The following is a 15891-nucleotide window of genomic DNA, read 5'->3' as shown; positions in this document are numbered from 1 at the left end:
TTTATTTCCCTTACAACTCTAAGTCGTTGTTACTACCTACAAGGAATGAGGAAAGAGGATCAGAAAGTGAAGTGACTTGTCTAAGGTGAATGTCTTGTTAGTCCAATGTTCTTTCCAATGTACTGTAATGCCTGCTGCCTCAACTAATGCATAAATCCCATCATCTCATTTCTAGTCCAGTTTACCCTTTTTTTAATTTTTTGAGAAAGACAGACAATCTCAAGAAGGCTTTACGCCCAGCACACAGCCTGATGCAGGGCTCAATCTCATGACCCCGAGATCACCAACCTGAGCCGAAATCAAGAGTCAGACACTCAACCAACTGAGCCACCCAGGTGCCCCTAGTCCAGTTTACCTTTTTACTATTTCTCACATCACATCACTATCTCAAGAGTACAAAAGCATCTAAAGGTCACTGATTCACACAACATTCTCCTACCCATACCAAAAACAAGATGAGAAAGAAAAGTGGCAGAATTTTTAATATTATTTTGGGCTTGCTGTACTGAAACACAGTAATCTTTATAGTTAGCTCAGTCAGAGTATCAACATAATCATAAATTGCTCTGGGGGCACCTAGCTGGCTCAGTCAGTAGAGCAAGCGACTCTTGATCTTGTGGTCATGAGTTCAAGCCCCATGTTGGGTGCAGAGATTACATAAATAAATAAATCTTCATAAATAAATAGATAGCTCTGGAAATAGGGACAAGGTCTAAGTTCTTTCACTTGCCTCTTCTCTAATGCACCAATAAATGCTTATTTAGTAGTCTCTGAAAAGATGATTGTGACCAGATAGAAAAAGACATGAAAGATAAGTACCATAGAACCATTTCAGGAGGAAACTAAAATACAATTAAGAAAGAACCAAGGCTTACAAACTTTCAAACCTATTCTATCCACAAGTCTTTTTATGATATTCTTATGGCACTGTATTTTTAAAGTTACATACTTGTGCCAATATTACCATGGACACAAGCACAAAACTCAAACGTTCCTAAAATATGAAAGATACATAAGAAATTCGAAATTCAAAATGGCATTCTAAGAACTTCAAAACCTCAGCAGAAGTTATACACTACAGTAAAATCATGAAACTTCTAATACTCAAACTAAGAAAAATAAAAATATATACCATCACTTTCCTAAATATAACCCCAAAACAGCCACCTTAGATTACACATTTCATAGAGTACTCCCTGTGCAGTCAAGGAATTTTAAAGCTAGGAGAAACTTAGAGACCAAGGACTCTGATCTTTAAAAAGAAAAGAAAAGAAAAAGAAAAAGGAAAAACAAATTGATATTTGTGAGCAAGAGAGGTTAAATGACTTAACTAAGACCACATCACTAATTAATAGCAGATCAAAGACAAGAACCCAGGTCTCCTAACTCTATTCATTTTTTCCTTCAGCTTTGACTATGGAGGTATCCACATATTTTTCAAGTCATAATCTTTTTCATGTAGCTGTAACTTTTCTTCAAATATTTGCTTGGATGTTGATCTGCAACTCTGTGACCTTAAATAAGGGGAGAAAAAATTATTAAAGTAACCACTCAAAGAACAATGGTTTGCATGCAGTGAAAAGCAAAACATAAGGAAATTCTAACCTGTTTGAATCCCTTTGGTTTAATGATGTTATCACAGCTAATATGTGTGTCAGCTGAGTAAAAGCACTGAAAGACCTGCTTTGTAGTGATGGCCAGGTTTGAAAGGTTACAGCTCTAGCATTAAGTTTTCTACCTACTCTCCAGTGTTTGTCCGCTCAGCAAACAGAACAAGTTTTATCCCATCTTTTTCCTCCAACCTCATTTTGGAAGGACCACTTTCAAGGATAAGGATAATTCATTATTAGATTTTCAATTCTTAACACCATACTGAGATCCCCAGCAAAGGAATTTCCGCCAAATGAAACAGTATGTTCTATTAATGTTAACAGATACATGATAAAAACAAGCTTCTGTTCCTTCTCCCATCCCCAAGAGTTCAATTACTCATCAAAAGTTAAATGCTCTTGGGCGCCTGGGTGGCTCAGTTGGTTAAGCGACTGCCTTAGGCTCAGGTCATGATCCTGGAGTCCTGGGATTGAGTCCCACATCGGGCTCCCTGCTCAGCAGGGAGTCTGCTTCTCCCTCTGACCCTCCCCCCTCTCATGCTCTATCTCAGTCTCTCAAATAAATAAATAAAATCTTTTTAAAAAAAAGTTAAATGCTCTTACACCTATAAATTCAGATAAACTAATGTTAATTCCTGTAACAGACATAAGAACACAAAGCAAACAGCCTGTAAAAAAATATCATAACCTACCACAGCTGGAAGGTACTCAAAAGTTAAAGCCCTGTGTTTTAGCATAAACTCAGCACCTATACATCTTACAGGAAAACTTTCTTCTAAACCCGTCTCTCTGACATTAAGTAATTTTATCTTTTATAGAACCTAACTTTTAAAACGTTAAATTTTGGACATTCCCATTTCCTATGCAACATTTGCATTTTTAAGCAAAGAAGATAACTTCACTGCAGGATTAGAAAGAATGGCCTGTGACAGAGAAATCCTTTTAAATTAAGAAGGAGAAGAAGGAATGGGAAAGAGGAAAAAGAATGTAAGAGGAGGAGGCTGGAAGAACAAGCGAGCAAGAAGCCAACCAAGCTAAGATAGTGTACTACCACTAAGACTAAGTCAGTAACACAACAGAGACTACTTAAAACTTTGAAGAGAGGTATGTCAGAGTTTAAATGTCCTGTGTCAATACTCTAGTGCTAACATCTAACCTAGATGAGACTCAAAAACGAAATGCATGAAATAATACAATAACCATCATTTAATCATGATATATTCTTAAAGTGGAACATTATGCCGAGGTTAAAAAGAATAAAACAGGGGCGCCTGGGTGGCTCGGTCGTTAGGCGTCTGCCTTCAGCTCAGGTCATGATCCCAGGGTCCTGGGATCGAGCCCCACGTCGGGCTCCCTGCTCAGTGTGAAACCTGCTTCTCCCTCTCCCACTCCCCCTGCTTATGTTCCCTCTCTAGCTGTCTCTCTCTCCGCCAAATAAATAAATAAAATCTTTAAAAAAAAAACCCCACATCTATATGAAATATGGAAAGATGGCTAAGAGACACTAATAACTGCAAAGAGCACATGATAGTATGAACAGTATATATAGAAATATTTGTGAGTGTTGTATAGCTTTCATACCCATCAACTACCTGGAAAATTACAAAGAGGTAACTGGTTGTCGGGGTCAAGGGGACTGGAGCTGGAGGCCAGAAACATGATTTACTTTATCATAATACATCCCTTTTGAAATGTTTTGCTTTTCCCATGTACATGTATTACCTTTTTTTTTTTTTAATTCTAGGGTGATAAAAAACCCTACAATGATTTACAATTTAACCACATTCTCGAAAGTGCTATAACCATAGGATTATAAAGAGCTAAGTCACTCTTGGTCCCAGGGCAGGACTATACCTACACAAATCCAGACAGTTTTCTTCTTTGTTAAAGGTATTAAATTATTGGGGCGCCTGGGTGGCTCAGTCGTTAAGCGTCTGCCTTCGGCTCAGGTCATGATCCCAGAACCCTGGGATCGAGCCCCGCATTGGGCTCCCTGTTCCATGGGAAGCCTGCTTCTCCCTCTCCCACTCCCCCAGCTTCTGTTCCCTCTCTCACTGTGTCTCTCTCTGTCAAATAAATAAATAAAATCTTAAAAAAAAAAAAGATATTAAATTATTGAGTAAAATTCAGGTTCTTCTATGGCAACTGTAATTCTAAGTTTAAATATACAGAGAATTTGAGGGCAACCCAAACTTATTAGGCATCCTTTTAAAAATCCTATCAATCCACTCACATCAAGTTTTCCACTCAGAAATTCTCTATTTCCAAGTTAAAGTAATTGATACAATAAACTCTCTAATTTGATGGGTTATGCCAGGATTCACTAAATTAAAACAATACATTATAATATAAATACACAATAAAGAAGTCTAGATCTAAGAAAAAAGTCTAAAAGCAAAAGTCTGGAAAAACAAGTTGGCATACATTTACTGTTACTTTTCTTACCAGAAGTTCTACAGGAAGTCATGCAAATTTGAGTCAGCTTGGTTTGTACAAACAGGCAACATGAAAGCATTATACTGCATATAAGGCTAAAACCTTGCAACAATTTTTTCCTAAAACAAATTCATCTCACTTTAACAAAGACACCTGCACCTCTCTTAAAATAAGTATGAATAATCTACCAAGAGTAAAGAATTCATTCTCATGAAGAGTTAAGACATGTTCCTTACAATTTGACTAATTAGGAATTTATTAATAATTCAAGTATTTATTAGACACGTACTATGCATCTTTAAAGTGCAGCAAGAGCAGTAAACAAACAAAAATTCTTGTCAGAGTGGATCTCGTATTTTAGTTAAAGGCAGAAAAAGATAAAATATGCCACTGTTACGGAGAAAAATACAAAGCAGGGGAATCTAGTGCCAGAAAAGAGAGGGCTTCTAATTTTAAATAAGGCTATCAGGAAAGGCCTCACTGAAAAAAATGACATTTTATCCAAGACCTGAGGGTGTGAGCCAAACAGATATTTGAAGGAGCATTCTAGGCAAAGGGATTAGCTGTTGCAAAGGTTATGAGGTGGGGCCATGCTTGGAGTGTTCTAGGAACAGCCCTCTCTCTGACAAATAAATAACATCTTAAAAAGGGGGGGGGGGGCACTCCTGGGTGGCTCAGTCGTTACGTGTTGGCCTTTGACTCAGGTCATGATCCCAGGGTCCTGGGATCGAGCTCCACATCGGGCTCCCCGCTCTGCGGGAAGCCTGCTTCTCTCTCTCCCACTCCCCCTCCTTGTGTTCCCCTCTCTTGCTGTGTCTCTCTCTGTCAGATCAATAAATAAAATCTTTAAAAAAAAGAAAAAGATACACTTTAAAGTAGATTTGTCCACAGACTGGATGTGGGGCCTGTGAAAAGAGTCAAGGCCCTGAGTAACTGTAAGAACTGTACGAAGCCTAACTTAATACAGAGATTATTCAAACAACAGACCAATAAAATCCTCACAACTATCAAGGCAAAAAAGTAGGAAAATTCGTCTGTAAAATACTACTGTATCTACTGCATTCCGACCATTTGAGGAAAAATATATCTTAAAGACTTATTAAAGCGAACTTTGCTAATTAATCTTCTAGTTAACTGGTCTCAAACTGAAATCGTACTCATCTTTCATAACCTACTCCCAACTCATCAGAGCCTTGTGGAAATAATAGTTCTACTCTCTCTGCTACTTATCTTTGTTCATCCCTCTAGTTGCATTCATCAAACTAAAACTGTATACATCTGGCTCTTTGAATTTAGACAATTCAAATTAATGTTAGTTCCCCTCCCCTACCATATACAGTCCCAGGGAGCTGATAAGGAAAGAGGTATCATTAAATTCTACACAAATTAGGATCCAAAATATCTGTAAACAAGCTAAAAATAGCTCTTCACTGCTAAAAAAAAGTTTCATAGTTACTCTCTTGGTTATTCCCACTTTTCCACTTCCTCATTTAAGGAGGGAACTTGAGAATCAAGTTCCAGTACAGAAATCAATAATCACTTATATAAAACGAAATTATGACCTTGATGGTGGGAAAATATCGTAACATTTCAGAACCAGCATGAGATACATGGCCTGCCACTCAGAAAGGAAAGGAAAGCAATTAACCAACAATCGCACCTGCTTCTGAGAACAGTGACCGTTATTTACTGAAGTCCTGTGGGCCCTGTTCCCACTCAAATGAAAAGGGAGTGGTTTTCAAATTTGTGTGTACCCTAGTGATTAGAAGTACTTGTCATTTTCTAGTAATTCCTACCTCTACAAATAACTATATGACAAAAATTGCATTAAATATTTTCATGCCACACTTGAAAGTATTTACTTTTCAATTCTCTACTGTTCCTCTAAAGATTAGCAATTCTCCAGTTGAATTTCTTGTCCAAAAGTGTTATTTTTCCTTCCATAAATAAAATTTAAATGAAGGTAACAGGACTATGGCCAATTTTCACTTTTTCTAAAAATTATTCGAATACCAGTAATACCATTAAAAATCCTACCAGCACAATTCTAATATTGGGCATTAATCTTATTGAGTTCAGTGAATTTTTTTAAAAATTAAGCTAAACACTTAGCTCTATTAAATTGATTCTATTTATTCACACTTTTCATTTCCGGGCAAAGATATCGTGGCTATCCCTCTTTATGGGCTTTATGCTTAAAGATTTTAGTTTATGTGCACTTTAAGATTCCCAAGCTTCTTTATTATAAAGTTTAAGTACATTCTTTTCCTAAATAACTGTGGTAACCTTCTTTATACAATGAAAACTCTCAAATTCAGCAGCATTCCCACATAATTAAATTCTAGTATTTGTTTTCTTCTTTTCTTACATCCTTCCTTTAACCTCAAAAGGCTAAGTAATTTTCCTGGAGAACAATTTAAGTCTTAATCATTTTAATTTAGTTTCCAGCATCACTATATATACATTAATCCAGAACCACTAAATTTATTAGTTCATTAAAAAAGAAATGTATTTGAGATTCTGAACTTCAACAGTAAAAAAGCAAATTCAGTGGTGAAAATCCAGAAAGAAAGAAAGAAGAAAGAAAAGAAAAGAGGAAAGGAAAGGAAAAAGGAAAGGAAAGGAAAGGAAATCCAAAAGGACACCTGGATTCATCCTGTTAACACCACTTTGAAATACTTTCTAAGCTATATCAGGACAGTTAGAATGACTGTAACAGCTGTGAGTTCCCTGAGGTTGCAAAATAGATACTTGGGAAAAGGTTATTTGAATCACCTTTCAAAATAACCTACAGCACAGGAGCAGCATGCAAAGTAAGAACTTCCCGGCTATTGTTAGCATTATTTAAAATACATGTTTTAGAGCTGAGCAGTTTATGGGTCAGCTTAACTCTTTCATTTCCCCATTTTGTCAAATGCATTGGGCATTATTCAAAAGTCCTGTTCAAATATCCACCACCACCAAGAAGGGAAGGAAGCGCTCTATGTACAGGATACAGAATAAAAACATTCCAAATTACATCTTGTCAGCATAAATTCTTTTGTTTGAGCCCCAGAAATTTTTCTGCTGTTAGGGCATTTTGGTCCAAGTTTCCCCTAAAACCTGTTAAGTTACACGTCACTTCCTCTCCTAAACTTGCTTTTTATAAATCACATTGTACTTCACAGCCATCTCTCTATGTACTGAGTATAATACAAGATAAACAGTCAAGAACCACAAATCATTCTATTTGGAGCTGCTGGTGGCCTTTTAAAATATACTGTCTACCCACTAATTGTCCAATAATGGCTTGATGTTTATTTTCGTAAAACACAACATTCACAATCTTTAAAAAACATACAGTGAAAGCAGTTGTTTCACATTAAAACACGGAAGTGAAGTAAAAACGGTGAAATACCTCTATAATGCCATGTCAAGGGATAATTATTCTTTGCTCACCAGCTTAGTTCAACATGGATTCGCCTTCCTTCTCTTCCCACTTAAAGAATACAAAATTTAATCTTTCTTGTCCTCTTCCTCCAAATACTGAGATGGAGGACAATATGTCACCTCTGAATGATACTAAAATGCAGCATATCCAAGCTTACAACAAGCATTGTGGAGCTCTTTGCGCATACCATACAAACACTATCCAGGATCAAGATACTAGGAGAATCCATGTGAGTGAAAAATGTTTGATGAAGGACATTAAAATTTCATACTAATGCTATATACTTTGAAGACACAAAGTATGAGCAGAAATGGAGTAGGGTTAATTAGGACTTCCGAGGAAAGGTAAAACTTTTATAACATGACTGTAGAAACAGTGAAGGGCCGTGGTAGCCTGATAAAGGAAAGGAGTCTTTGGTTAGATAACTCTTAGGAGGCCTTGACCATGCTGAGAATTTCAAACCAATTCAAATGCAATAAAAGCTCTCAGGAATTTAAAAGTATGAGTAGTAGTCAGGGAGCAACTCTCTGCTCAATGAGAGAAAACAAATATGCCACATTGGTGGGCATCTTCTGATCTACTGAGCAGCTCCATAATTAACAACAAGCTTCACAAAAATAGACTCTCAACTTACTAACTCCTACCTCATAGGTGAATTATTTTTCCTAGTAAACAAATATGAGTTTAACTAAATTCTACCTGCTGATAACCTCCAAATGAAGATCTCATTTCACTAGAAAAACAATTCAGGGTATAGTCTATGACTTAAATTTGAAGTGTTCCTCATCTAGAACGATCTAAGTTATTTGAATAATTTAAACCAATCACCAAAAGGAAACTTGTTTGTAACCACACGTGTGGAATGAAGAATAATGTCACTAGAATCTATTGTTTCTCCATCATATCCTTCTCAATTTGCTGACAAATCCTGCCGATGACTCATATCCTTCTGCACTAACCAGTCACTCTGTTCCCTCATGATAGGCTTTTCACCAATAACAGAAAGTAGAAAACACATCAATTTGTTTTGCTACTAAAAACAATAAACATCAATGTATGTATATAAATCCAATTTACAGATACTGTGGTGATACAACCTAGTGAATGTCTCCTGTAAAAGACTAAAAAAAAGTTATGCTCAAATCTCAACTAAAACTAAAAGACTACAAGAAAGCAGACTGAATTTGAATTCCTGTCAAATGATACATTAGTTAAGAGCCAACATTTTTGACCACTGCAGAAATAAAAACACAAAGCAATTTATCTGATCTGCTAAAGCAAATATATCATGTGTTCATTTTATGCCAAAAGAATTAACATTTTCTGAGAAGAATGAAATTTCAACCCAAAAATACTATGAAAGGAATTAAATATCCCTAAAGGTAAAGACCATTCTAATCGTCAAAATATTTTTTCAAAACAGGCTCAACTAGCAAAAAAAGGGTCAGAGAAGAGCTTAAAATTCTCTAGAGTTTAAAAAGGCAATGTTGTGCAATGTAAATATATACTCAAATGATGAGATTTCGTTTCTAGGCCACTGACAATGGAGTTGATGCTGTGTTACAGAGCCTATGGGTAAGAAATCAGTGCAGGCAAACAAAAAACATTTGTATTCAAATCATATAAAAACTGTTGGTATAATCTGTCAACTCCTCATAGTCATTTTTCCAGGAAAGATTCTGTGCCCTGTCAGTCTATGTTGATTGAAGAGATAGTTCGGGGGAAACCACATTAACACGTGCAGAAGGTAATTTTCTCACCTGGGTCCTGGTAACTCCACAGGGTAACTGTGAAAATGGACAGAGCCTGCAGGGCTGTGCAGCTTCTTTCTGAGAGGTGCTAGAGTAGTGACAGTTTCTGGTTTAGCCTAGACCTCTACAACTCCAAGGAGCAAAAAACACAAAACAAAAGAACATATCTACTTGAGCTCTACACCCAGCAATCCTATAGGGCTGCAAGTCCCAAGACAGTGGCCAAAGGAACTAGAAAATGTGGTTCAGTCAATAAAACAAAACTAGAGAAAGCTACCAGACACCTCTATACATATACTACCCCTAAAGATGAAAATCGATAAAAGGCTCTTCTAACATCCCAGATTAACAGACTCAAATCACCATTTCCCAAGAAAATTATAATTGCTGGTATCCACTCTTCACTAACAAACCCAAGATATAAAATTATGTGAACTGCAACTTCAGACTCTCACTTTATAAATTTAGAGAATCATCATCAGTTTCTATATAACCCAACTAGTGCCTTAAGAAAAATCTCAAAGCAACATCCCCAAAAGACCAAAAAAAAGTATGCAAGTAACTGAAGTATCCTTATTAAAAAAAAAAACAAAAACCCTAAAAAATTAAAAACTAAATTTCAGACAAAAAGGCCAACTTCTTTAATGTCCACTAAACTCCTATATAATGAGCAGAGTTAACTCAAAAATAAAGTTTAGCAAGAGATTTAAGTACCTTAAGCCCCAAAGAGAAGCTTTTTTTATCTACTGCCATCTATTTACTGATATCTTTAACTTCAATTTCAAAACCTGGAATTCAACAATTGATTCTATAAATCAATCTCCTTATCTGTACAACTGAAAGTGCCACTTACTCAAAGGATTATTATGAATTTTAAATAAGATGCTTTATGATTCAGCATTATAAGACTCAAGGAACAGAATGTTGAAACCTAAAGCATAATGCTGGAGTTCATAAGGTGTCCTAAGACCTCAAGATATCTACCACTGCCCTACTCAATAAACATAACTAAGTCTACCATGTTGAAATTTTGGATCTTGATTTCCAGTTGCTCAAAATTTTTAAAGATCCCCAACTTTTATAAGTAGTATAGCTGATTACATAGCACTTGAACAAACTGAGCTAACTTGGGTTTCACTCTAACTTAAGTTTTGCTCTTCCAAGAGCAACAGCTATAAATTTATGTACTGCTCTTCTGCATCTTATTTGTAAATGCTTTTTCTAGAGGCTTCACTGGTTACCAATTCCACATTCCAACAAAAAGGAACAGTACAAACCCTGTTAAGTAAACCTCTACTAAATTTAAACTTTATGTGTCAAAATTCTATAACTACTACATACAGAAATGCCACCTTTAAAAGACAAAATGTTAAATAGAATGAAGAGTTAACTCTTAAGAAAAGTAAGTATTTTACCTTGCTTCACACAAATGTCTTTTCAAGGAAATATAAATATGGGGCTTTCAAACTTTTTAAGAAAGTTGTATCAAAAGCATTCAAACATTTACTCTTCCCTAGTGCCACCACAGTTCAATGATGTTGTAAATGGTTTCTGCTTATAAATTTGGTTAGTTCAAATTAAATATTACTTGACTGACTCATGGAGGGAGTGGCTTGACTTTTGCTGTTCTGAGTCAGAATAGACCCAGTTCAGCAGTTCTAAACAATTTTTCATTTGTATAGGTGTCCTAAACGCTAGCTTTTTCCAGTTACTAAATATAACAAACTGTTGCCTTACTAAGAGGAAAGGTCTTAGTAGTAATAATACTTTGAATCTGTAGTTCAATTTATAATTAACAAAGTGCTTCCACATCTATTTTCTCACTTGATCTTCACAATCTCCCAAGTATCTCATACAGCTGAACAGAAAGACTTTCACATAGGAGTGACAACTTCTAGTTGACTCTTACCCCAATAAATATACTCTTCCTCTTTCCCCCAAAATAAAAAACATAAAAGGCTGCTGGGTTTCTTTAATCAGACTTTCCTCTCCCAGACATATCCCAGGTGCCTCATAAAAATTATGTCTCAAAGCACACACCCTGGGGCCCCAAGAGTTTCAAGGCAGAATCCCCACCCACATAAAAGCCTAGCTTAGGCCCCAAAGAGCCTCAAGTCAGCATCTCCTAAATGATCCCCTTGCCTCCAGCCATCTAGTCTTCTGCATTAAATTCAACATTTCTCATCTGTACAAGCTGCTAGGTCACTGTGTGGTTGAGAAACCTCAAAGTGAGACAACCTATTGCGAGGGTGGTAATGGTATAGTGGAAAAATCAAGGACTTTGGAGTCAGACAGACCTGGGTTTTTAATCCATCTCCAATTCTTATTATCTTGTGACCTAGGAGAAGTTACTCAACCCCTTTTGAGTCTCTATATCTCTTCATCTCATCACTGTAAATCACTGAGGGCTCATCACTGTATCCCAAGTGCCTAGCAAATAGAAACCACTCAATATGTGCCAAATAGATGCAAATGAGGACCCCTACCACCTTTAGAGTGTGAGAATTATATATAAAGGGAGTGTATAAAAATACCTGGTGCATAGTAGGCCCTTAATACTAATTAATTCAGTATCCCACTAAATATTAGTTAACAATACTATTCAGTATTTCTGAAAGCACAAAGCATGCTAATGATTGAGGAAAAACATAATTTCTGACTTCTAATTACATATCAATGTTTTGGCCTATAATTCTATTATGCCTACTATCAGCCGTCTTTGTTTATCCCTTTGAAAGACTCCCAACTTCTAAGAAACTTCTCATCATTAAAGTGTAAAATCCATTATCAAGGAACTCTTTATCAAGAACCCCTAATTCCACAACACAAGAATCTGGCAAAAGTCCATAATAATATACATTCACTATCCAATATGAAACAACTTTTTAAATGTCAAGATTAGAATACAGGCAAACAATCTTCACCATCTTCACCAACACAATGGCATGCTGGTAAGTAATTCTGAAGCCTTAAAAATGTGTCATTCTGTATACTTAATTTCCTTTTGCACACTGAACAAGGCATAACTTCATTCACTTCCTGTCTGAAACTACTCTGTAATACAGAGCATGGCAGCAAATAACTACCATATTCTAACCCAGCAGTTTGGGGATTCCAAAGAGACAAGCTTGCCTACAGTGCTGCTAGAACTGCTAGACACTTTTTTTGTTTCTTGACAAACTCCAGGGAATAATAAACTAGCCTCTGGTTCTTCTTCATCATCAACGTTACATTATTTTTGTTTAGAGTTCTTCTCCAGAAGGGTAGAAAAGAGCTAATACCTAATAAATTTTTTTTCCATTTACCTAACGATAGAATACCTTTCACCTGAAAAACTAGCAGTACTTTACAAAAGAGTCTATGCTTCTGAACACTCTACAGGCAAGAGCCTAGGATCCTGGGCAATAGACAAGACTGTTTTAGTTAGCTCTCAGAGCGCCGGACGAGGATGGGATGGCGACCACGTCCTTGACAAATTTAGAAATTTACAGTCATAAAACATGGGGGAAAACATTTACCCTCCCCCCGCCCCCGAAAAAGCATGACCTTTCTTTTAAAAATCCCAGAGCCAGAAGACTCTAGTGCCACTGGCATAGACTCCTATACCGTTTCCTCATACTGGAACCCAAGAACCCAGGGACAAGACGCTCTTGGAAAGAACTCCCTCACCGAGGACACCACCGTACACAGCGATCACGATCAACGCGGAGCCTCCAGGATGCCCGCTCACACACTGGACAATCGCAGGCACACCCTTTCCACGCTCCCTCATCTGCCATTCACCCTCTCCCCAGCCTCCCTCTCTCACACTGCACTCATATTCCCCCCACACACTCCCCCACTCTACCCCATACACTCAACGCTCTCCCCTTCCCACCTCCTCACTCTCCCCCATTTACCCTCTCGCCCACGCGCCCTCCTCCCCACACCCCCACTGTCCTCTCCACTCTGCCAGCACTCACACACACACACTGCCCCCGGACACGGCCCCCAACTATCTCATCCACACTCCCCCCCCCCAAACTCCGTCTTCCCTCACCCCACATGCACACCCAGCCCTCTCCCCAACTCACACTGTCCCCCTCAGGCACGCACATTCCCCCCACACACAATCCACATTCTTCCACACGCACGGCCCCCCCTTCCTCACCCACCCTCGTTCTCCACGCTTCCCGGCCGCGCTCCCCCCGCCCCCGGCCCGGCCCGGCCCTCCTTCCGGGGACGTGTCTCGGGCCTGCACTAATGGCTGCGGCGCCTCCCGCCCTCCCCTTCCCCGAGGCCCCGGGAGCCGGCGCGGGGGCCGCCCGGGAGGAGCGCACTCACGCTGGCGAGCTGGGGACTGGGCATTGAAGTCTGGCGGCGGCGGGAGCGAGGAGGCGCCTCTCTCCTCAGTCACCTCGGCGGCGGCGGCGGCGGCGGTAGCGGTGGCGGCGGCGGCGACGACTCCCCCCCAGCCTCGGCGCGCGACACCCGGCCCGGCCCGGCGGCGGCGGCGGCGCGTGTCCACGAGTCCGTCTTGCTGCTGCTGCTGCGGCCGCCGCTGCGTCTCCTGCTGCCGCCGCTGGCCCCGCTGCCGCCGCTGCCCTGTGGCGTCGCCTCGCGCCGTGCCCGGCCGCCGCTGCCGCTCCAGCCGCTACCGGACGGACGACGGTTACAGCCCGGCCGATCGCGCCGCCGCCACCACCGCTGCGCGCGCAGCCGGAACCAGCTCCCGCCGCCGCCCCTCAGGGGGCGCTGCGGGGCGCGGCGCGCGCGCCCACTGGCCCGCCCCCCGCGCCCGCTGACTGGCTGACGTGCCGGCTCGCGGGGCGGTTGGGCCCGCCCACTGCCCCGCGGGGCGCTGACCCACTGCCCTCGGCGCCTCCCCCTTCTCCTCCTCGTGGTTCGTTCCTTTCCGCACTCCCGGCTGCGGAAGGCGCGTCCATGTGACCGGGGAAGGGGGCGGAACGTGGCCAGGGGAGTCGTTCGCCCACGCCGCGGCCCCCCCATCCCATCCGCACCTGGGCAGAGGCGAGGGCCAGCGGCCGCGGTGTGACCTGCAAGGTCGAAGGGCTTTTTCCGGCATCCCGAGCCGTGAGGCCTGGGGCCAGATCCTGATGGGACGGGGCGGCGACCGAGCCCTTTGCTCGGGGATTTCCAACTCAGAAGTGACAACCAGGGCAGCTCAGTTCTTGGCTGCCCTTCCTCGAGGCCCCAAATAAATAGCGTGCGTGCGTCTGCAGTTCTGCAATTGCGAAGGATGTTTCTGCGCCTCTCCCGGTCCCATCCCCGCGCGACACACACACACACACACACACACACACACAATTCAAACTTTGGGGACCTAGCTTCTTGGGCAAGTTATTTCCTCTTTCTGAGTATTCTAAACTATTAAATGGAAATAGTTTTCAGCTACCTCATGGGGCTCTTTTCACGTATCAATGACATAATGTATGAGAAATGCCTGATAAAGAGAAAATCCTGAATTTAAAGGTTTCCAACCAAATGTCCCCCTTAACGACAGAGATTATCCTAGAGATTCCAGTATTCTCTCTTGCATTTGGAAGGTGACCAGAAATTCTTTAATTCTTTGTCAGACCACGAGTTCTGAGTTTTGGTTTGGAAAATGTGGTCACCGGTGAGTTGGGACACTGGTCTGGGCCACTGGCGGGTCTGACGGCAGCCAGAAAGAGGCTGGAGACTGGCTTGGGAGGAGGAGGGGAGGCTCACCCATGAGAGTTGGGGGTAGGGGGCTCTGTCTTCCCTATCCACCCTAGGAAGTCTTACCTGCCCAGAACCCGCACCTATCTAGAAGGGACTCCTGCCCCTTGGGCTGCTTCCCCTCCGCCATGACCACACACATGTCCATCTGGCCCTGTGGGGAGAAGCAATGGTCAGTAGGCATCATTAGGCTGTCCCCATAAGGTAGACCTGGGGCATTGCTCCTGACCAGAAGGCTTCTATTAGAGCTTAGCAGTAAAAAGAAAGGTCTTATGACTCAGCCACATCAAGCCACAGAACAGAACCCAAGATGTTCACCACCAGCAGGTGGCCCAGGAGAGGGTATTCCAGGGCAAGGCTGGCTGGCAGGACTGCGTGGGAGTTAAGAGGCCCTGAAAGGAGGGGCTGCAGATCAGAATCAAGGCCCTTGGATGAGGAGCAGAGGCTCAGCTGCTGCTTGCATTCTGCCTGCCTCCAGCAGGCAGCATTTTCCACTTCCTGGAAGCACAGACTTGAAACAGAGAACTACCTCCTCCACAAAACTTTGGTTGAGTCTCCCGGTCACTGATTCTTCCACTAAAGTCTCAAAACACCTTCCGCAATCCCCTATCATAGCACTCATTACAGTGTATTGTAAATGCCTATTTTCATGATTCTCCCCTCCTTAGACTGACCTACTTGGGGCAATCTGGTACATGGTTGAACAAATGAATGAGTCTTCCCTCATCTAGCTCTCAGCCGGGCCCTAAAATGTCAGTAAATAATACAATAACAACATAAGGAAAACAATAATGGCCGTGATAGTGGCTACCAATTATTAAGCATCTACTCTATTCTAAGCCCGGGGCGTGCTGTTTTTAAATGTATTATCAAGTTTACTCTTCAAAATAACCTTCCAAATCAGGAAGGTATTATTACCTTCATTTTAAAGGGGATGGGAAATTCAGAGAGATCAAGTGGCAGG

General features: G+C 41.0%; 1 protein-coding gene across 2 annotated transcripts in view; it reads right to left on the bottom strand.

Moving 5' to 3' along the window:
- Positions 1-13933, bottom strand: part of PTP4A2 (protein tyrosine phosphatase 4A2) — a 28672-nt gene extending 14739 nt beyond the window's left edge. The window contains exon 1 of one of the 2 annotated variants that reach the window (XM_078073484.1): positions 13551-13933. In XM_078073484.1, the coding sequence (XP_077929610.1) occupies positions 13551-13574 (24 nt within the window). In that variant the 5' untranslated portion in view covers positions 13575-13933. The remainder of the gene's footprint in view (positions 1-13550) is intronic. The other variant, XM_036081840.2, reaches the window with a different exon arrangement.
- Positions 13934-15891: the final 1958 nt, after the last annotated feature.

This window comes from Halichoerus grypus, chromosome 5, assembly GCF_964656455.1.
Source record: "Halichoerus grypus chromosome 5, mHalGry1.hap1.1, whole genome shotgun sequence".
Taxonomy (NCBI): Eukaryota; Metazoa; Chordata; class Mammalia; order Carnivora; family Phocidae; genus Halichoerus; species Halichoerus grypus.
Note: the sequence above shows the minus strand (reverse complement) of the source record. Positions and strands in the feature narration are given on the sequence as shown.